We start from the raw sequence: 23436 nt of genomic DNA on the forward strand, positions 1-23436 counted from the left end.
TTGCCTTCCTCACCACAGACTCAACCTGCAAATTAACCTATAAAGAATCCTGCATAGGGATTCCCAAGTCCCTTTGCACCTCCGTTTTTTGTATTTTCTCTCCATTCAGAAAACAGTCAACCCTTGAATTTTTTTCCACCAATGTCCATGACCATATACTTCCCAACAGTGTATTTCATCTGCCATTTCTTTGCCCAGTTTCCTAATCTAGGTCCTTCTGTAGCCTTTCTACTTCCTCAGAACTACCTGCCCCTCTATCTATCTTCATATCGTCTGCAAACTTTGCAACAAAGCCATTGATTCAGTCATTCAAATTATTGACATACAATGTAAAAAGAATCGGTCCCAACACAGACCCCTTTGGAACACTACAAGTCACCGACAACCACCAGAAAAGGCTCTCTTGAGGAAACTGTGCTGATTACATCCGGTTTTATCGTGTGCCTCCAGGTACCCTGATATCTCATCCTTAATTATCGACTCCAACACCTTCCCAACCACTGAGGTCAGACTAACTGTTAACCTTCTTCTGCCTCTCTCCCTTTTTGAAGAGTGGAGTGACATTTGCAATTTTCCCGTCTTCCGGAACCATTCCAGAACCTAGTGATTCTTGAGAGATCATTACTGATGCTTCCACGATCTCTTCAGCCACCTCTTTCAGAACACTAATTTGCCGCAAGACAGCACCTACCTTCTCTGCATTCTGTATTGGGTCCGTGGCTCTGCTCCCTCTGTGCCTCATTTATAGATTCTGCATCCATCCCATGGGTATATACAGATGCACAAAATTCATTTAAGATCTCCCCCATCTCTTTCAACACCACGCACAGATTACCATTCTGATCTTTTAGAGCACGAGTTTTGTGCATTGCTATCCATTGGCTCTTAATATATCTGCAGAAAAGTCTTAGGATTCTACTTCATCTTGTCTGATAGAGCAACTTACTGTCTTTTAGCCCTCCTAATCTGAACACCTATACTGTGTCCGCCAGAGGAAGCAGGATCTCCCAGTGGCCACACATTTTAATTCCACGTCTCATTCCCATTCTGATATGTCAATCCATGGCCTCTACTGTAAAGATGAAGCCACACTCAGGTTGGAGGAACAACACCTTATATTCCGTCTGGGTAGCCTCCAACCTGATAGCATGAACATTGATTTCTCTAACTTCTGTTAATGCCCCTCCTCCCCTTCTTACCGCATCCCTAATTTTTTTTCTCTCTTTCCCTCTCACAAATAGCTCCTTGCCTGTTCTCCATCTTCCTCTGGTGCTCCCCTCCCCCTTTCTTTCTTCCTAGGCCTTCCGTCCTATGATACTTCCCCTTCTCCAGCCTTGTATCCCTTTTGCCAATCAACTTCCCAGCTCTTAGCTTCATCCCTCCCCCTCCTGTCTTCTCCTATCATTTTGGGTTTCCCCCTCTCCCTCCCATTTTCAAACCTCTTACTATCTCTTTTTTCCATTAGTCCTGATGAAGGGTCTCGACCCAAAATATTGACTGTACTTTTTCCTGTAGGTGTTGCTTGTTCTGCTGCATTCCACCAGCATTTTGTGTGTGTTGCTCCTCCTTAAGTGTTTATTTTGCATGTCTTGTACTCAAGTAGCTCATTTGAAACTCCCTGCCTATGCCTGCTATGCACCTGCTTTTTTTTTCTTAACCAGAGCCTCAATATCTTGAAAACCAAGGTTCCCTAAACCTGTTATCCTTGCCTTTCATTCTGAGAGAAACACCTAATCTCTGTACTCTCAAAAGTTTCACTTTTGAAGGCCTTCCACTTCCAAAGTACACCTTTGCTGGAAAACGACCAGTCCCAATCCACGCTTGCCAGAACCTTTCTGATACCATCAAAATTGGCCTTTTCCCAATGAAGAATCTGTAAACCAGCACCAGACCTATCCTTTTCCATAATCACCTTGAATCTAATGGCATTATGATTACAAGTGCTCCCTTTCACAAAAATGTCTGCCACTTGCCCTACCTCATTCCCTAATAGAAGATCAAGTATCGCACTCTCTCTAGTTGGGACTACTCTGTACTCATTAAGAAAAGTTTCCTGAACACATCTGACAAACTCTCCCATATGGCCCATTTACAGTCTGGGAATCCCATTCAGTATATGGAAAGTTAATATCACCTACTATCACAACCTTATGTTTCTTGCAACTATCCAAGATCTCTCTACAAATTTGCTCCTCTAAATGCTGTGAACTGTTGCGGGTCTGTAATTTAGCCGCATTAACATGGTCATACCTTTTCTTATTTACCATTCCTACTCGTAAAGCATTACTAGATGAGCTCTCCAGTCTGTCCTGACTGAGCACTGCTGTAACATTTTCCCTGACTAGTAGTGCCACCCCTCACTTTTTAGTCCCTTCTGCTCAATCACATCTAAAACAATGGAACCCCGGATATTGATCTGCCAGTCCTGTACCTCTTGCAACCAAGTCTCACTAATGGCTACAATGTCATAATTCCACTTGCTGATCCACATCAAAGTTCATCCACCTTTCCTGCAGTAGTCCTTGCATTGAAAGAAATGCAGCTCAGGATATTAGTCCCATTATGCTCAACTTTATGATTCCTGACCTTGTATGTAGGCTTAACAAAATCTTTCTCTGCAACTACTCCACTATCTGTTCTGACAGTCTGGTTCCCATTCCCTTGCAACTCTAGTTTAAGCTCCCCTTGCTCCCCCACCCAACCCTCTGTAGCATTAGCAAACCTTACTGCCAGGATACAAGTCCCCCTCTAGTTCAGGTGCAAACAGTCCCTTCTGAAAAATCCCACCTTACCTGGAAGCGAGCTCAATGATCTAAAAATCAAAAATCTGAAGCCCTCCCTTCTATACCATCTCCTCATGCACGTGTTGAACTGCATGATCTTCCTGCTTAGGGCCTCACTAGCATGTGGCACGGATAGCAATCCTGAGATCGTAACCCTGGAGGTTCTGGGTTAATTTGACACCAAACTCCCTGAACTCGCATTGTAGGGGCTCATCACCCATACTACCCGTGCCATTGGTACTGACATGGACCATGACATCTGGCTCCTCACCCTCCCACTTATGAATGCTGTGAATTCAGTCTAAGATGTCTCTGACCCTGGCAACCAAGAGACAACAAATTATTCAGGAATCTTGTTCTTGTCTACCGAACCTCTTTTCTGTTACCCTAACCTCTTCTGCACCCTTCTCTCCTGAGCCACAGAGCCAGACTCAGCGCCAGGAACCTGCTCTCTCTGTGGCTTCTTCTTGGTAGGTCATACCCCCCACCCCACCAACAGTACTCAAAGCAATATACTGTACTTACTATTGAGGGGAACGGTCACAGGGGTACTCTGCATTGACTCTATATTCCCTTTCTCTCTCCTGACAGTCGTCCTGTTACCTGCCTCCTGCAACTTAGGGGTGACTACCTCCTTGCAGCTCCTATTTAACACCTCCCCTGTATGAGCCATTGGTCATCAAACCGCAGCTCCAGTTTCTTAACATGGTCTCTAACGAGCTGCAGCTCAGTGTATTTTATGCAAATGCAGTTATCAGGGAGACAGAAGTAATATACCACTAACTCTGGACCTATTCTCAGTGCACCAGCTATTTACTAACAGATAACAAGATACAAAAAGTTTACTTAGAGCCTGCTTTTGTGCTTGCCCAAGTCTGTTGAGTCAAAGCTGGTCCATTCTGACTCTGCCCTGCTCCCACAATGGCTGCTCTGCTTAAACTTCCTTTCTTTTTATTGGCTCAGTGATTCACTCCTACAAAATGTCATTCTCATTCTCAATATGTCGTTCTCTCACTCGCTTCTTCAAACAGTGACTCACTCCTGACCGGACTTGGAACTTTTAACTGGCTCCCGCCCTGCAAGCTGTTGCTCTCTCACGACTTCAGGTTTTTTTTGTTATTTAAATAAATGAGCACCTTTGAGTGTTAGTCCACTTGAGGGAGTTTATTTTCCCATCTATCATGAAGACATCTTGTTTGTTAATCCGTGCCAACTTCCTCAGCATTTTAACAAAATCATCCACATTCAAACTTACTCCACAGTCCCACCTGGCTTTACCTTAATCACCATACCTCATCTGTTTGATATCAAGTAGATCACAAGGATTCTCATTGTGTCTTGGCCAGCAGTACACAAACACCCTTAAGCCACTACTTCCACAGTCAGTCACTATGCCATAGTTTAAGTAAAGATTCATTATATCAATGGCCCCCATATCTATCTGGTTAAATATCTATCTCCTTTGTCCTGGTAGGAATGTTCTCATCAATTCCTGTCAAAGACCAGCAAAGTGTATAGAAGAGGTATTAAAAGAGTGAGCAATGCAGCAGCTGTCAACTGGTGAAAAACATGCTGTATAATAACTGTTGACACTGCTGCATGATGGATTCTAGTACTGCAGTTGTGAAAGTTTTGTGATATTTAAAGGTAGATCCTTGTAAGTCGCACATCTGTTCACTGTCACACCAATATGCTGTTCAGAGAAACAAAAATTGTGTGCTAAAACTATTATGGTTCTGATTTGAATTAATACTTCCCCCAATAAATTGATTTTTACTTTATTTAACAGATGTACATTAAAAGGAATTCTGAAAGAAATTGATATTTCCAGGCTGATCTACAGTTCTCATGGATGGAGAAGAATTGCTTAAGGTTGAACTGCAAACAGCCGACACACACTGCAGTGAGTGTGTGGCCAACTCCACCTCTCTAACTTCAGATGAAAATAAAAATCAGATTTGTGAAGCACGGCTAGTGTCATCATCCAGTGATGAAATTATAGGAGGCAATGAGCAGGATTTACTCAATAATAATGAAGAAGACAGTGATCGGACTGGCCCTGAGATTAAACAAAATGACTGCATAGGTGCAGATGGTCATGTTAATATCGAGGCTTCAAACAGCATCACTATCCCAAATAACGAACCATCAGTGGAGAAGGAGATGGTCTGCAATTCGAATGTACATAGCATATTGAAGGCCATCCCTTCAGGTGAATTTTCAGTTATAATCATTTGTTGCTCAAATGAATCAAAATTGAGAATCTTGAAGCCTGCATATATCCTCTTAACCAAATGGAAAGAAATACATTATTGCTCCTTCAAATAAATTTCTTTGCCAGTTTTCTTTCCCAGTTTTCTTTCCTGTTTTTGTCCCAGGAAAGGTGGAAATGTTTCCTGAAACAAAGTTCCATGTGCAGATAGCATTTTATTTATCTGTTAATTCTCACTGTCCAACTTCACTGCACATGCTGAAATAATATTGAATCCTTTTAAATTTTGCCCAAGTTCACGAATATCAAAATTATACTTATGCATTTAAATACTCTGAAGGACTTGGCTGTTGTATTGTCAAATACTCAGTTGCAAAAATGTAAAGTAACTGATGAGTTTCAACTCTGCCTCATCACTGTTGCGTTTGTGATTTATGACTTTTTTTCACTGGTCTGATTACTGGCAGGAATGTCATGCGATTGTGGCTGAGGTACATTGTATCACTACTTAACAATCTCATTGTCATGTCAGATTTTATTCCTTTGTCAGATGGTTTTTTCAAAGCACAAAGCACTGATACCTGCAAGGGCAGTGATGAGTTGGGAGAAAGGTGTCAACAGGATGACAGAGAGGGACGTCTCCAGGATCTACTCAACTGTATCCAGAAAGCTATAGAATCAAATGATTGCGGCATTCTGCCACACCTTCTTCATCAGGTACCGGAGCTGCTACATCTTACCCATATATCTCACAATGGGTTTTGATTGTGTGTATTTACTTTGATATATTCAGTAAACTTAAAATATTTTTTCTTAAAATGTAAAGTGAAAGGGATTATTTCTTATTCAGAGTACATTTTAAATAAGCACATGAATCTGAATACAAAATCCTTCCCCAGGAAATCATACTATACTCTTGTTGACTTATTTTTGCCTATTACTTTCAGGAATTCACATCTATTTAGATTAGACTATGAGGACACTCAGTCCTCGTTTATTGTCATTTAGAAATGCATGCATTAAAAAATGATACAATGTTCCTCCAGAATGATATCACAAGAAACACAGGACAAACCAAGACTAAAACTGACAAAACCACATAATTATAACATATAGTTACAACAGTGCAAAGCAATACCATAGTTTGATAAAGAGCAGAACATGGGCACGGTGAAAAAAGTCTCAAAGTCCCGATAGATTCATCATCTCACGCAGGCGGCAGAAGGGAGAAACTCTCCCTGCCGTGATCCTCCAAGTGCCGCAAACTTGCCGATGCAGCACCATTGGAAGCACCCGACCGCAGCGGACTCTGAGTCCGTCTGAAAACTTCAAGCCTCCGACCAGCCCTCCGACGCAGCCTCTCCGAGCATCATCCTCTGCTGAGCGCTTCGACCCAGCCCCAGCCGCCAAGCAACAATCAAAGCTGAGGACTCGGGGCCTTCTCCTCCGGAGATTCTGGACCACACAGTAGCAGCAGCAGCGAAGCAGGCATTTCAGAAGTTTCACCAGATGTTCCTCAGTCTCCATCAAATCAGGATTGTGCATGGCACCCTACTTGACAAATAACAGACATCACCACCGGAGTGGCCACTGTGAGCTGCGTCTCGCCCCATCTTCTCCTCCCTCTCAATATTTTTGGATATTATTTAGAATTCTTTTTATGCTTGCATGGTATAATAGGATCCAAGACAATGAAGGGACAACAAAAGAGGGTGGGAAAATGATACTGTAGAACAGGGGTTCCCAACCTTTTTATGCCATATCCCCCTGTTATTAACCAAAGGGGTCCATCAAACCCAGGTTGGGAATCCCTGTGCTCTAGAAGCAGGGATAATTTTATCTGATAAGAGCATGCAAAATGGTTTTGGATCAAATAATCAAATTTTTCAGAAGCCCAGACTTTAACTTGCCAACTCCATGCTTCTTCTAGGTTAAGCCTAGGTTAAGTTCTTCTAGGATAAGAAAGGTATTAAGAAAGAGGATGTACTGGAGCTTTTGGAAAGCATCAAGTTGGATAAGTCGCTGGGACCGGATGAGATGTACCCCAGGTTACTGTGGGAGGCGAGGAAGGAGATTGCTGAGCCTCTAGCGATGATCTTTGCATCATCAATAGGGACGGGAGAGGTTCTGGAGGACTGGAGGGTTGCGGATGTGGTTCCTTTATTCAAGAAAGGGAGTAGAGATAGCCCAGGAAATTATAGATCAGTGAGTCTTACCTCAGTGGTTGGTTAGTTGTTGGAGAAGATCCTGAGAGGCAGGATTTATGAACATTTGGAGAGGTATAATATGATTAGGAGTAGTCAGCATGGCTTTGTCAAGGGCAGGTCATGCCTTACGAGCCTGATTGAATTTTTTTGAGGATGTGACTAAACACATTGATGAAGGAAGAGCAGTAGATATAATGTATATGGATTTCAGCAAGGCATTTGATAAGGTACCCCATGCAAGGCTTATTGAGAAAGTAAGGAGGCATGGGATCCACATTGCTTTGTGGATCCAGAACTGGCTTGTCCACAGCAGACAAAGATTGGTTGTAGATGGGTCATATTCTGCATGGAGGTTGGTCACCAGTGAAGTGCTTCATGGATCTGTTCTGGGACCCTTACTCTTCGTGATTTTTATAAATGATCTAAGATAAGGAAGTGGAGGGATGGGTTAGTAAGTTTGCTGATGATACAAAGGTTGGAGGTGTGGATAGTGTGGAGGGCTGTCAGAAATTACAGCGGGACATTAATAGGATACAAAACTGGGCTGAGAAGTGGCAGATGGCGTTCAACCCAGATAAGTGTGAAGTGGTTCATTTTGGTAGGTCAAATATGATGGCAGAATATAGTATTAATGGTAAGGCTCTTGGCAGCGTGGAGGATCAGAGGGATCTTGGGGTCTGAGTCCATAGGACACTCAAAGCAGCTGTGCAGGTTGACTATGTGGTTAAGAAGGCGTACAGTGTATTGGCCTTCATCAATCGTGGAATTCAATTTAGGAGCCGAGAAGTAATGTTGCAGGTATATAGGACCCTGGTCAGACCACACTTGGAGTACTGTGCTCAGTTCTGGTCGCCTCACTACAGGAAGGATGTGGAAGCCATAGAAAGGGTGCAGAGGAGATTTACAAGGATGTTGCCTGGATTGGGGAGCATGCCTTATGAGAATAGGTTGAGTGAACTTGGCCTTTTTTCCTTGGAGCGACGGAGGATGAGAGGTGACCTGATAGAGGTGTATAAGACGATGAGAGGCATTGATCGTGTGGATAGTCAGAGGCTTTTTCCCAAGGCTGAAATGGTTGCCACAAGGGGACACAGGTTTAAGGTACTGGGGAGTAGGTACAGAGGAGATGTCAGGGGTAAGGTTTTTACTCAGAGAGTGGTGAGTGCCTGGAATGGGCTGCTGGCAACGGTGGTGGAGGCGGATACGATAGGGTCTTTTAAAAGACTCCTGGATAGGTACACAGAGCTTAGTAAAATAGAGGGCTATAGGTAAGCCTAGTAATTTCTAAGGTAGGCACATGTTCAGCACAACTCTGTGGGCTGAAGGGCCTGCATTGTGCTGTAGGTTTTCTGTGTTTCTGTAATAGAGCCTGTGAGCTTGTTCACTGTAAGCAAGCTTGGAATTTAAAAGCTTTAAAGCAATGGGACTCTGATTTTTCAGTATATGTGTATTTCCATAGCCTTGGAACCAAGACCATCATAATCAGGAGATTAGATTAGATTCAACTTTATTGTCATTAGCAAGAGGATTCGAGTACAGGAGCAGGGAGGTACTGCTGCAGTTGTACAAGGTCTTGGTGAGACCACACCTGGAGTATTGGGTGCAGTTTTGGTCCCCTAATCTGAGGAAAGACATCCTTGCCATAGAGGGAGTACAAAGAAGATTCACCAGATTGATTCCTGGGATGGCAGGACTTTCATACGATGAAAGACCGGATCGACTAGGCTTATACTCGTTAGAATTTAGAAGATTGAGGGGGGATCTTATTGAAACGTATAAAATCCTGAAGGGATTGGACAGGCTAGATGCAGGAAGATTGTTCCCGATGTTGGGGAAGTCCAGAACGAGGGGTCACAGTTTGAGGATAAAAGGGAAGCCTTTTAGGACCGAGATTAGGGAAAATCTTCTTCACACAGAGAGTGGTGAATCTGTGGAATTCTCTGCCACAGGAAACAGATGAGGCCAGTTCATTGGCTATAGTTAAGAGGGAGTTAGATATGGCCCTTGTGGCTAAAAGGATCAGGGGGTATGGAGAGAAGGCTGGTACAGGGTTCTGAGTTGGATGATCAGCCATGATCATACTGAATGGCGGTGCAGGCTTGAAGGGCCGAGTGGCCTACTCTTGCACTTATTTTCTATGTTTCTATGTTTGTGCCGAGTACAGATACAAAGCCAATGAAATACAGTTAGCATCTAACCAGAATTGCAAAGAATAGTGTTATTTACAAAATAACTGTGCATCAAAAGTAAGTGCTACAGCACACAAATATAAAAGTACTGAGACAGTACAATATGGGTACAATACTGCTTCGCACTGTGATGTGAGGTTCAGCACAGTCACAGCCTCAGGGAAGAAGCTCTTCCTGTGCCTGCTGGTGTGGGAGCGGAGGCTCCTGTAGCACCTACCGGATGGAAGGAGAGTAAAAAGTCCATGGTTAGGGTGAGATGCATCCTTGATAATGCTTTTCGCCCTGCCCAGGCAGCATTTATGGTAGATGTTCTCAGTCGTGGGCAATTGGTGCTGATAATCCGCTGGGCAGTTTTCACCACACGCTGGAGTGCTTTGCGGTCCGATACGGGACAATTGCCGCACTACACTGAGATGCAGTTGGTGAGTATGCTCTCAATGGTACAGCAGTGAACGTCTGTCAGTATCTTGGTACAGAGGTGAGCTTTCTTGATGCTCCGCAGGAAATAAAGGCGCTGTTGTGCCTTTTTGATCAGGATGGAGGAGTTCAGGGACCAGGTGAGATCCTCAGAAATGTGGACACCAAGGAATTTGAAACTTGATACACGCTCCACTACAGCTCCGTTGATGTAGATGGGGACCTGAGTGTGGCTCCTAGCATGCCTGAAGTCCACAATGATCTCCGTGGTCTTCTGGGTGTTAAGAGCCAGGTTGTTGTTGGCACACCACGCGGCCAGGTGCTAGACCTCGTCCCTGCAGGCCGTCTCATCATCCCCTCTGATCAGGCCAACCACCGTGGTGTTGTCTGTGAACTTGATTATGGAGTTAGAACCATGTACAGGAACGCAGTCATAGGTGAAAAGGGAGTACAGAAGAGGGCTCAGCACACAGCCTTGAGGCACGCTGGTGTTCAGGGTGAGAGTGGTGGAGGAAAGGTGGTCTAACTTAACTGATTGGGGCCTGTTAGTCAGGAAGTTCAAGGTCCAGTTGCAGAGAGATGAGCTGATACCAAGCTGGTGAAGTTTGGCGATCAGCTTGGAGGGGATCACGGTATTGAATGCCGAACTAAAGTCAATGAACAGCATTCTGACGTGAGAGTTGGGGCAGTCCAGGTGGGTCAGGGCAGAGTGAAGTGCCGTGGAGATGGCGTCCTCTGTTGACCTGTTGGTGAGATAGGCAAAGTGATGGGGGTCCAAGGTAGTGGGCAGACAGGATTTCAGGTGTGATAGAATCAGTCTCTCAACACACTTTGCAATGATGGGGGTGAGTGCAACTGGGCGGAAGTCATTCAGGCCTGTGGCAGTAGAATGCTTCGGCACTGGCACGATGGTGGCGGTCTTGAATCTTGTGGGGACAACTGCCTGGGCCAGGGACAGGTTAAAGGAGGTTTATGTTGTGGCAAGGGGAAATCTAAAGTAGAACTACTTAATTGGAGGACTAGCATCAATATATTATCTGGCCAGAATAGAGCGAAATCAAAGACTGTCAGGTAAAACTAAGGAAACAATTGGAGATATTTGAATGTGATAAATGTTAAATATAGGCCATCTGTGCTGATTACTGGGCACCTCTAGTCCATTTCCATTCAGTGGAGAAGCAGTTTTATGGATGGTACTGAGAACCTAGATGCCTTGCCTATGTGTCAGCAGGGAATGCACTACCTCATTAGTCTCCCTTGCCAGCCATCTCAAACCTCCACTGCTCCAAGGGAGAAAAAGCCTGGGCTATCTCTTCTGGTCTTGCAACTTAAATGCTCCGTTCAAGGCAACCTCTTGGTAAATATCTCCACACACTCTACAATGCAAACACATCTTTCCTATAGTTTGATTACCAGAATAGCACACAGTATTTCATTGATGGCCTCAGCCAAGGGTTCCCAACCTGGGGTCCATAGACCCCTTGCTTAATGGCATTGGTCCATAGCATTAAAATAGGTTGGGAACCCCTGGCCTAAGCTAAAATCAAGTTGTACCATAGTTGTATAAAGCTGTACCATAACCTCCTTGCTCTTATGTTTTATGCCCGTGATAATACTGGTAGATAAGGTGCTGCCTTCACTACCTCATCTACCTGTGCTGCCAACTTCAAGGATCTTTTAACTTGTATCTCAAGATTCTTCTGTTTCTCAACTCTTCAGAGCTACAGTTCATTATGTGTGCCTTAGTGTTCCCAAAGTGCATCAATCTCACACTTTATTTAGAGATACTGCGCGGAATAGGCCCTTCTGGCCCAGCAACCCCCGATTTAACTTTAACCTAATCATAAGACAGTTTATAATGACCAATTAACCTACTAATCAGTGCATTTTAGGATTGGGAGTAATCCGGAGCACCCAGAGAAAACCCACATGTTCCACTGGGGGAGCGTGGGGGCCGTACGGACTGTTACAGAGGATGCTGGGACTGAACTCTGAACTCTTAGTATTCGTGTTGCACGAACTGCTCTGCCACTGTGGCCCTTAATGCAAAACTTAACAGGATTAAAATCCATTTGTCATTGCTCTGCTCATTTTTCCAGCGGACTAACATTTTCAAATAACCTGAGGCTACCCTCTTCATTATTGACTTAAGTTTTCAGTCATCTGTGAATCACGCTTCCTACATTCATGTCCAAATAATTAATGCATACAACTAATAGTAATTTTCCCGCACTGATCTTTGTGGTACACCACTGGTCACGTGCTTCCAGTCACATAAAAACAACCTTTCAGCAGCTGTGGTTGTTTTCATTGGAGAATAGTTAATGATGCAGTTTGATACTGATAAACTGGATTGCTGCTGGTTTATATAGTGTAAAGAGAGGATCATTTTCTATTTGTGATTGTTTAAGGACTGGGGGAATAATCAAAGTGGGCAAAAGATGAGGAAAAACTTGCATTAAAATTCTTTGTCTGGAACTTGTATAAGACTGGCGAAAGCAAACTGTCAGTTGGTGCTTTGAAAAGGGAATTAAACATACATTTGGAGAAAAATCACTAGTAGCGCTGCAGGGAAGGAAGGAGTGAATGGGACAAAGTTATCTGCTGTGCAGAAGCTGGCTTAAATGACCATTTACTTTTATGATTCTACATACATGTATTTACAAAGTTTATTGGGTATAGATTAGGTATTAGGGATGCATCAAAACAAAGTTTTTTAAATTTCTGGGCATGAATGATGAATATACAATCACCAGTCTTTATATTTTGAGATGCTTCAAGATGCAAACATTAAAAAAATTTTTAATATAACTTAGCCAGCTTGGTATCAGCTCATCCCTCTGCAATTGGACCTTGGACTTTCTGACTAACAGACCCCAATCAGTTAAGTTAGACAACCTCTCCTCCTCCACTCTCAGCCTGAACACCAGTGTGCCTTAAAGGCTGTATGCTCAGCCCTCTTCTGTACTCCCTTTTCACCTTTGACTGCGTTCCTGTACATGGTTCTAACTCCATAATCAAGTTCGCAAACGACACCACGGTGGTTGGCCTGATCAGAGGGGATGATGAGACGGCCTGCAGGGACGAGGTCCAGCACCTGGCTACGTGGTGTGCCAACAACAACCTGGCCCTTAACACCTAGAAGACTAAGGAGATCATTGTGGACTTCAGGCATGCTAGGAGCCACACTCAGGTCCCCATCTGCATCAACGGAGCTGTGGTGGAGCGTGTATCAAGCTTCAAATAGTCATAGTCATACTTTATTGATCCCGGGGGAAATTGGTTTTCGTTACAGTTGCACCATAAATAATTAAATAGTAATAAAACCATAAATAGTTAACTAGTAATATGTAAATTATGCCAGGAAATAAGTCCAGGACCAGCCTATTGGCTCAGGGTGTCTGACCCTCCAAGGGAGGAGTTGTAAAGTTTGATGGCCACAGGCAGGAATGACTTCCTATGACGCTCTGTGTTGCATCTCGGTGGAATGAGTCTCTGGCTGAATGTACTCCTGTGCCCAACCAGTCCATTATGTAGTGGATGGGAGACATTGACCAAGATGGCAAGCAACTTAGACAGCATCCTCTTTTCAGACACCACCGTCAGAGAGTCCAGTTCCATCCCCACAACATCACTGGCCTTACGAATGAGTTGTTGATTCTTTTGGTGTCTGCTACCCTCAGCCTGCTGCCCCAGCACACAACAGCAAACACTGACCACCATAGACTCGTAGAACATCCTCAGCATCGTCCGGCAGATGTTAAAGGACCTCAGTCTCCTCAGGAAATAGAGATGGCTCTGACCCTTCTTGTAGACAGCCTCAGTATTCTTTGACCAGTCCAGTTTATTGTCAATTCGTATCCCCAGGTATTTGTAATCCTCCACCATGTCCACACTGACCCCCTGGATGGAAACAGGGGTCACCGATACCTTAGCTCTCCTCAGGTCTACCACCAACTCCTTAGTCTTTTTCACATTAAGCTGCAGATAATTCTGCTCACACCATGTGACAAAGTTTCCTACCGTAGCCCTGTACTCAGCCTCATCTCCCTTGCTGATGCATCCAACTATGGCAGAGTCATCAGAAAACTTCTGAAGATGACAAGATTCTGTGCAGTAGTTGAAGTCCGAGGTGCAAATGGTGAAGAGAAAGGGAGACAAGACAGTCCCCTGTGGAGCCTTGGTGTCCACATTTCCGAGGATCTCACCTGGTCCCTGAACTCCTCCATCCTGATCAAAAAGGTGCAACAGCACCTTTATTTCCTGCGGAGCATCAAGAAAGCTCACCTCTGTCCCAAGATACTGACGGACGTTTACTGCTGTACCATTGAGAGCATACTCACCAACTGCATCTCAGTGTGGTATGGCAATTGTCCTGTATCGGACCGCAAAGCACTTCAGCGTGTGGTGAAAACTGCCCGGTGGATTATTGGCACCAATTGCCCACCATTGAGAACATCTACCATAAACACTGCCTGTGCAGGGCGAAAAGCATTATCAAGGGTATATCTCACCCTAACCATGGGCTTTTTACTCTCCACCTATCTGCTAGGTGCTACAGGGGCCTCCGCTCCCGCACCAGCAGGCACAGGAAGAGCTTCTTCTCTGAGGCTGTGACACTGCTGAACCTCACATCACAGCGCTAAGCAGGATTGCACCCATATTGTACTGTCTCAGTACTTTTATATTTGTGTACTGCAGGACTTTTTATTCAGTTATTTTGTAAATAAAACTATTCTTTGCATTTCTGGTTAGATGCTAACTGTATTTCATTGGCTTTGTATCTGTACTCGGCACAATGACAATAAAGTTGAATCTAATCTAATCTTATTTCAGTGATGACAGCAGATATGTCTGAAATCTCCTTGGTAACTGGGTTTGGTTAATAATATTCTAATTATATAATTTGATAGGTAACGATAATTGTATCCAACTTATCAATCACTGGGTCAGATAGTAAAACTCAATAAACATATCAGTGCTCATCAATAACATTTTTGTTTTCTTATGCACCTTATTTAAATGTACGTCTGTTAAAAATGCCTTTTTTTTCCCAGTCTGGTTCATTTTTTAAATTCGCTGTATATTTAAAAAAGAAGCAGCATCAACATATCTACATATCTTTTTTTTGATTAAATTTAAGACCATATATGTAAAACCATATGATGTATGAGCAGACCTGCCACTTCATCAGTTCTCTGTATAGTCTTAAAGTGCAGTACAGTAAACATGACGGCCTTGTTCTGGAATCACTGATTATTATTTTCTTAATTTCAGATTGCTGAAATCTATTTTGATGAAGAAGAATGTATCCTTTTAACTTTTTAATTTTTCATATTCTAGCAAGTTAAGTTCTTCCGCTTATTCCCCTCTTCTGTCTTAATTTTTGTCCTGTCAGTGGTTCAAGAGTTAAGCAATTCTAATGATTTAAATTTATTCTCGAACCTTGTTCGGATGGAGATTTCTTACTCCCATTGTTAAATATTTGAAACAATATTGGAGGTGAATTTATGCTTAATGTCCTTATGCACACACTGCACATAAAAATCATAATGTAAAAATCGAGTGAATACCTCTATTCCTATTCTTACTCCCCAATCTGTGGGTGGTGAAGTTTGCCTGAGACCTGAAGACCCATGGAGTGTATCTTGCAACCCAAATATGTCCCATTCCTCTGCCTTCATTGATGCCATTTATGGAGTTTCACCATCAGATTCCAGACATTACTGAAACTGACTTAGATCAGCTAGATCCTTTTCTCCTTTTTCACATCTTCACTCATTTTCTCCTCCAGCACCTATCCATGTGGTACACCAGATTATATTAATCTCAGTCGCACGTGGCAAATGATTTCATATTCTGACAAGGCCCAATGTCTGGAGCCTGGATTGTGAATCTCTGCAAGTCCACTGGGGAAGAAGGGGCCCAATGATTGTGAATCACAAGTCTGCTGGAGACCCAAGAAGACGACTTGGCCTGAAGTTAAAGGATTGTGTATGTGTGGGAGGGAGGAAGGAATGGGACTTGTTTCACTGTTATTACTTGGTATGTTCTGTTTTGTTATGCCCTGTGTTGTTCCGCCAAGCATGGTGGACATGCTATGTTGAGTGTTGGAATGTATGGCGACACTTGCAGGCTTGCCTCAGCACATCCCTTGGGTGTGTTGGTTGCGAACGTAAACAACACATTTCACTGTATGTTTCGATATACATGTGAAAATATATATAAATCTGTATTCTGACCTGCTTTGGGTTAGTTTTTTTTCGTAATGAGAACTATGCTCTGCACATCAGAACATTTTTTGATTGGTGTAATAAACAAAAAATTCTTCCTAGTAAGGTATGAAATTTATTTCTGTAACAAACAGTTAGAAATATTGTTGATGTAATCCTGCTTTTACATCTCAAGTTGGAGTTTAAATGTTGGAAGTTCTGGTCTTTTAAGTAGTGTAATTTTTATGTGCTAAAATCATGAGTTTGAATTTACAATTATGTAATCACGTGATGCATTAACAGTGAGTGTTTTCCTTTAGCTTGTACTCAGATGAGAAAGCGGTACAATTTATTCAACTGGAAAAAGTGTATCATCAAAAGTTGCTAGCAAATCTTACTGCCATTCAGGAATGCTGGGGTATGGACAGGACATATCTGTAATGAAGACTATAACCTAACTATTTCTGAGTTTGATCAAGACACAGATATTTAGTTATATTTTCAGTTTCTTTCATGAAAGCATTTTATGAAATTGGAGAAATTTCAGTAATCCTGCATCGTTTTAGTTGGTAAAAGTCTTCTGTTCATTTCCTTGCTGTAAAAGATGCAAGTGACATTGAAATACTCTTGCTTCTTATGAAACAGAAAAAAAACCCCACAAACGCTCAGCAGGCCAGTTAGCATTTGTGGATAGAAAAGTTATTTCAAGCAACGACCCTTGAATAGAACTGAAGAAATGAGAAAATATTAGTTTCATGTTACAGAAAGGTTTGGGGAGGGATGTATAGTACAAAGAGAAATGTTTTTAATAACCTTGGTTGGCATGCAAGATCGACATCTTCCTGAATAAGATTATACACGTAGCTTAAAATGGAAGTTTCAGGAAAATTGTTACACCTGATCGTAATGGATTGCCCTCTAGTTCCATGAGCATTGACATACTTGGTTATTTCTTTTTTTTTTGGCATAAATGGCTAAGCACTCACAGGTATCCTATAAAAGAGCCAGTGCACAAAAAAATTGTTGGGCCCTAGGGCAATTCTGGTAATTACCTTGTTAATAAAAAAAAACAGAATTAGTGTTTATGTTCATCAGGAAAGCTTGAGAGCTTGGATACATACATGGAATTAGGATATAGTGGTCATTACAGAGTCTTGGCTGGCACCAGGGCAGGAATAGATTCTCAATATTCCTGGATTTCAGTGCTATAAAAGGGATAGAGAGGGGGGAAAAGGGGAGGAGGGGTGGCATTACTGGTCAGGGATACTATTACAGCTACAGAAAGGGTGGGTAATGTAGCAGGATCCTCTTTTGAGTCAGTATGGGTGGAAGTCAGGAACAGGAAGGGAGCCGTTACTCTATTGGGAGTATTCTATAGGCCCCCTGGTAGCAGCAGAGATACCGAGGAGCAGATTGGGAGGCAGATTTTGGAAAGGTGCAAAAATAACAGGGTTGTTATCATGGGTGACTTTTAACTTCCCTAACATTGATTGGCACCTGATTAGTTCCAAGGGTTTGGACGGGGCAGAGTTTATTAAGTGTGTCCAGGACAGACTCCTGTCACAGTATGTTGACAGGCCGACTAAGGGGAACGCCGTACTAGATCTAGTATTAGATAATGAACCGGGTCAGGTCACAGATCTCTCAGTGGGTGAGCATCTGGCGGACAGTGACCACTGGCCCCTGGCCGTTAGCATTATCATAGAAAAGGATAGAATCAGAGAGAACAGGAAAATTTTTAATTGGGGAAGGGCAAATTATGAGGCTATAAGGCTAGAACTTGCGGGTGTGAATTGGGATGATGTTTTTGCAGGGAAATGTACTATGGACATGTGGTCGATGTTTAGGGATCTCTTGCAGGATGTTGGGGATAAATTTGTCCCGGTGAGGAAGATAAAGAATGGTAGGGTGAAGGAACCACGCGTAACAAGTAAGGCGGAAAATCTAGTCAGGTGGAAGAAGGCAGCATACATGAGGCTTAGGAAGCAAGATTCAGATGGGTCTATTGAGGAATATAGGGAAGCAAGAAAGGAGCTTAAGAAGGGGCTGAGAAGAGCAAGAAGGGGGCATGAGAAGGCCTTGGCGAGTAGGGTAAAGGAAAATCCCAAGGCATTCTTCAGTTATGTGAAGAACAAAAGGATGACAGGAGTGAAGGTAGGACCGATTAGAGATAAAAGTGGGAAGATGTGCCTGGAGGCTGTGGAAGTGAGCGAGGTCCTCAATGAATACTTCATTTCGGTATTCACCAATGAGAGGGAACTTGATAACGGTGAGGACAATATGAGTGAGGTTGATGTTCTGGAGCATGTTGTGATATTAAGGGAGAGGAGGTGTTGGAGTTGTTAAAATACATTAGGACGGATAAGTCCCCGGGGCCTGACGGAATATTCCCCAGGCTGCTTCCCAAGGCGAGGGAAGAGATTGCTGAGCCTCTGGCTGGGATCTTTATATCCTTGTCTACAGAATTGGTACCAGAGGATTGGAGGGAGGCGAATGTTGTCCCCTTGTTCAAAAAAGGTAGTAGGGATAGTCCGGGTAATTATAGACCAGTGAGCCTTACGTCTGTGGTGGGAAAGCTGTTGGAAAAGATTCTTAGAGATAGGATCTATGGGCATTTAGAGAATCATGGTCTGGTCAGGGACAGCCAGCTGACTTTGTGAAGGGCAGATCGTGTCTAACAAGCCTGATAGAGTTCCTTGAGGAGGTGACCAGGCACATAGATGAGGGTAGTGCAGTGGATGTGATCTTTGTGGATTTTAGTAAGACATTTGACAAGGTTCCACACGGTAGGCTTACTCAGAGAGTCAGGAGGCATGGGATCCAGGGAAGTTTGGCCAGGTGGATTCAGAATTGGCTTGCCTGCAGAAGGCAGAGGGTCATGGTGGAGGGAGTACATTTGGATTGGAGGGTTGTGACTAGTGGTGTCCCACAAGGATCGGTTCTGGGACCTCTACTTTTTGTGATTTTTATTAACGGCCCAGATGTCGGGGTAGAAGGGTGGGTTGGCATGTTTGCAGACAACGCAATGGTTGGTGGTGTTGTAGATAGTGCAGAGGATTGTCGAAGATTGCAGAGCGACATTGATAGGACGCAGAAGTGGGCTGAGAAGTGACAGATGGAGTTCAACCCGGAGAAATGTGAGGTGGTACACTTTGGAAGGACAAACTCCAGGGCAGAGTACAAAGTAAATGGCAGGATACTTGGTAGTGTGGAGGAGCAGAGGGATCTGGGGGTACGTCCACAGATCCCTGAAAGTTGCCTCACAGGTAGATAGGGTAGTTAAGAAAGCTTATGGGGTGTTAGCTTTCATAAGTCAAGGGATAGAGTTGAAGAGTCGCGAGGTAATGATGCAGCTCTTTTAAACTCTGGTTAGGCCCGACTTGGAGTACCGAGTCCAGTTCTGGTCGTCTCACTACAGGAAGGATGTGGAAGCATTGGAAAGGGTACAGAGGAGATTTACCAGGATGCTGCCTGGTTTAGAAAGTTATGCATTATGATCACAGATTAAGGGAACTAGGGCTTTACTCTTTGGAGAGGAGGAAGATGAGAGGAGACATGATAGAGGTGTACAAGATATTAAGAGGAATAGATAGAGCGGATAGCCAGTGCCTCTTCCCCAGGGCTCCTCTGCTCAATACAAGAGGGCATGGCTTTAAGGTAAGGGGTGGGAAGTTCAAGGGAGATATTAGAGGAAGGTTTTTTTACTCAGTGGTTGGTGTGTGGAATGCACTGCCTGAGTCAGTGGTGGAGGCAGATACAGTAGTGACTACTAGACAGGTATATGGAGGAATTTAAGGTGGGGGGTTATATGGGAGGCAGGGTCTGAGGGTTGGCACAACATTGTGGGCCGAAGGGCCTGTACTGTGCTGTACTATTCTATATTGTATGTTATACCAGTTGGTCTCTTTAGAAATGGGAAGACCAAGAGTGACTTGTTAGGTCTTTAAGATTATAGAGATGTTCACATTTGTGTGCTGAGATCAAAATTAGAAGATATTCATATAAAGTTGTTACTAATAAATCCATTCAAAATTCAAAGTAAATTTATTATCTAAGTACATGTATGTCACCATATACAACCATGAGATAAATTTTCTTGGGGGCATACTCAATAAATCCATAATAGAATAATAACCATAATAGAATCAATGAAAGACCACACCAACTTCGGTGTTCAGTCAGTGTGCAAAAGACAATAAACTGTGCAAAAAAGAAAGAAATAATAATAAATAAGCAAAAAAATATCAACATGAGAAGAGTCCTTGAAGATGAGTTGATAGGTTTTGGAACTAAAGAGCGATCTCTGTGCCTGGAGAATATTAAGAATTAATATGATATAACAATGAGTAACATTCTGGGGTACAAAGTGGAAACGTTCAGGAGCGTCTGTCTTAAGAAGCAAGGAAAAGAATCAGAATCAGGTTTAATATCACTGGCATATGTCATGAAATACATGATAAATATGGAAAAAACTGATTTGCAGTGTATATATCTATTAAATAGTTCAGTTAAAAGAAGTGCAAATAAAAGGTTTAGATGAAGCTTGAGGGGGCTTGTGTACACATACTTGCAGAGGTAAACTTCTGATTGGCTTGTTTCTGTACTGTACTTACTGCAGGTTGCAAATGATTGAAATGACATTTAAAACTATCAGTACCTTTATGGGTAATAATTCACAAGGAATTGTACAATAAATTCTGTCAACTTCAATGGGATTATAACAAGGGTTCTGTTTGGAACTGCACTATTTTCAGGTGTTACCAGTCATGGTTTCCCAATGGCAGTTACAACAGTTTTATCCTTGTTTAGAGAGGAGCAGTTGAAATCAGCACCAAACAGTGCAGTTAATTTGTAGATTGTTTTGCTTGTTTCTTATAATCTACTACTCATGTCTGTTCTGCTATGTTTTTCTTAACTTTTTGTTCTTCAAGGTTGAATTCTTTGTAGCAGTTCTAGGAAGTAGTTGTTCAGAAGTATTCTGTGCATTGATAGTTTTGTTGTCCTAATTTGAGGTTAAGTAAAATTACAGCCACCCAGTTTCCTTTGTTTCAGTTTATCTCAAATAAAGTGTAATTTTGGAATGGATTGTTCCTGACTGTTCTGCAGAATAAATGACTACTCATTTGCAAAAGCTTTTCCATTTGATAAGAGTGATATGCTCAATAGGCAATGGTGATCTCAATTTATTTTTTGCTCACCAGTGTTCTTTGACTTGCAAATTGAATGGCAATAAATTGAAATTGACAAGTATACGATTTTCGAAACTGAGAAAAATGGGAAACGTGATCACTGAAGAACTTGATTTAAAAATGTTTTTAATGTTTGTATGTTCTGTCATATCATGCAATTAAAACATTTATTACTCATTCACTTAGCATTCTATGTAATGTGATAATAAGGGACACATCGGAGCACAAAGCACTTGATTAGTTGTGCTTTCTGGTGAATGCTTTATGGATAGATTTGACAGCCAAGACTTTTAAGTATTAATTTCATTGGGAAGAGTAAGTTCACTTGATTTTTTCTGATCTTGCAGAAATAAAACAGAAGTCTGCAATGACCAGGGAGACTTCAGCAGGGAAGGCTATTACATCATTAGACACTGATAGAATAAAGAAACTTACGGAACTATGTTCATCGCACTGTCGGTATGTTCGCCATTTACAATTATTATGTACTTTTAGTTGATTCAAATATTGATGAGTTACATTGTGTTTTTGGACATTCGCTGGAGCTTAATGGTTCACTTGGGATTGTTTCAATTACTTAGTTCCAAGCTGAAGAACAATTTATCAAGTAACACTAAAACAGTGGTAGAGGTGGTCCATTCAATCCCTCCTGCCTGCACCACCATTCAGCAAAGTCTTATTTTGTCATAATGGCAAGGTAGTGTACCAGTTGATGCTGCTGTCACACAGTATCATCTGAGAACACTATCCCCAGGTGCTGTATTTGGAGAGTTTGGTCATTCTCTCCATGCCTTCCAAGTGCTCTGGTTTCCTACTGCATCTTCACGACATACTGGTAGGTCAATTGGCCACTGTAAATATTCCTCTTTAGTGCATGTGATAGCGGAAAGGATCCAAAGCTAAAGCTGATTGGGATGTGAGCGAGGGAAGAAGTTGCATGGTCAGTGGAACGTAAGATGGGGCACTGGACTGATAGTCGCTGAGAACTAGTGTGGACTTGATGGGTGGAATGGCTGCCTCGCTTGCTGTAATAAGTATGTGTAAGCACTACTATCCTGTACTAACTCCATAACCTTTGATTCCCTTGTTATCAAAAGCTCCACTGATTTGTCTTGATTGTACTTGGTGATTTTCCTGGTTAGAAAATTCTAAAGATTTTCTACAGTCAGATGATTCATAGTCCTGAATGGCTGACCCATACCTTGAGATACTGACCCCTCCAGGTTCTGGATACCCCAGCCTGTGGCAATATCCCTGTGTCTACCCTGTGTAGTCCTGTAAGAATTTCATTTGTTTTGAGATTAGAGACGATCAGATTCTGATGCTTAAACTTGTTCAGTATCACACAACTATATTGTTTTAATAAAGTCAAGATGTTCCGAATTGTGAATTCTTATCTTGTAAGAGTTTGGTTAGAAGCATGCCAAGTTATGTCCTAAAAGGGCTTTTTGTGATCTTCTCACTTGTGCTTTTTTAGTAATATTATTACTTCAATATTGATAAAATAAAGTAAGCATTTGCATTTTTTTAATGTAGATATGAGAATATTGCTGGTAATCTGAAATAAATCCTTGAAATTAGAAGAGGTCCAACAGTCTTAACACTAGCAAAATGCTTCTATGTATTGCATTTAATACAATAAGATTATTATCATATTAAATTGATACGGAGTTATTCTGGAAGAAGTTCAAGCTGATCACAAAGTCTTAGTCAACAAACTAGTGAGGTAAAGAGGAATAAAAGATAAGAGAAGCATTAAGTTTTAATTCAGAAATTCCTGAAGTTGACATGCCTCCCCCTAAGGCGTAATCACCAGTGGTGGGGGGATCAAAACTGGTTGTATCTGAGATGAGAATTTGATGGAAATAGATAATTCAGAAGTTGGTAGTTTTGAAGAAGGTAAAAGAGGTGGAAGAGAAGCAAAGCTCTGGAGGGATTTAAAACATAAGGAGAATTTTAAAATTGGTATTGTTTAATAGCTTCAGTGTAGAGCAGTGAGATCAGGACTCAAGGGTGACTGAGATGGTGCAAATAGGAACATGGCCTTAAATTTGAGACCATTTGAATAACCCTAAATCTTCAGAAGGCAAGGTAGTAGTGTCCTTAAATGGTCATGGTCACAAGTAATACAGTCAGAGATAAGAGTTGTGGCAGCAAGCGAGCGGAAGCAAAAGCAGAGTTGGTTGGAAATGTGTTTCATGAGGACATAGAAATACAATTTGCTTAT

The 23436-nt window shown here is 42.3% G+C and overlaps 1 protein-coding gene across 5 annotated transcripts in view; it reads left to right on the forward strand.

Moving 5' to 3' along the window:
- The window catches only part of cnsta (consortin, connexin sorting protein a), a 110044-nt gene that overhangs the window by 18705 nt on the left and 67903 nt on the right, over positions 1-23436 (forward strand). For 3 of the 5 annotated variants that reach the window (XM_063055482.1, XM_063055487.1, XM_063055483.1), the window contains 5 exons: positions 4573-4995; positions 5528-5712; positions 15086-15116; positions 16352-16438; positions 21557-21668. In XM_063055482.1, coding sequence (XP_062911552.1) covers positions 4632-4995; positions 5528-5712; positions 15086-15116; positions 16352-16438; positions 21557-21668 — 779 coding nt within the window. In that variant the 5' untranslated portion in view covers positions 4573-4631. The remainder of the gene's footprint in view (positions 1-4572; positions 4996-5527; positions 5713-15085; positions 15117-16351; positions 16439-21556; positions 21669-23436) is intronic. The other 2 variants (XM_063055484.1, XM_063055486.1) reach the window with 2 other exon arrangements.

Source organism: Mobula hypostoma, chromosome 8 (assembly GCF_963921235.1).
Source record: "Mobula hypostoma chromosome 8, sMobHyp1.1, whole genome shotgun sequence".
Lineage (NCBI taxonomy): Eukaryota > Metazoa > Chordata > Chondrichthyes > Myliobatiformes > Myliobatidae > Mobula > Mobula hypostoma.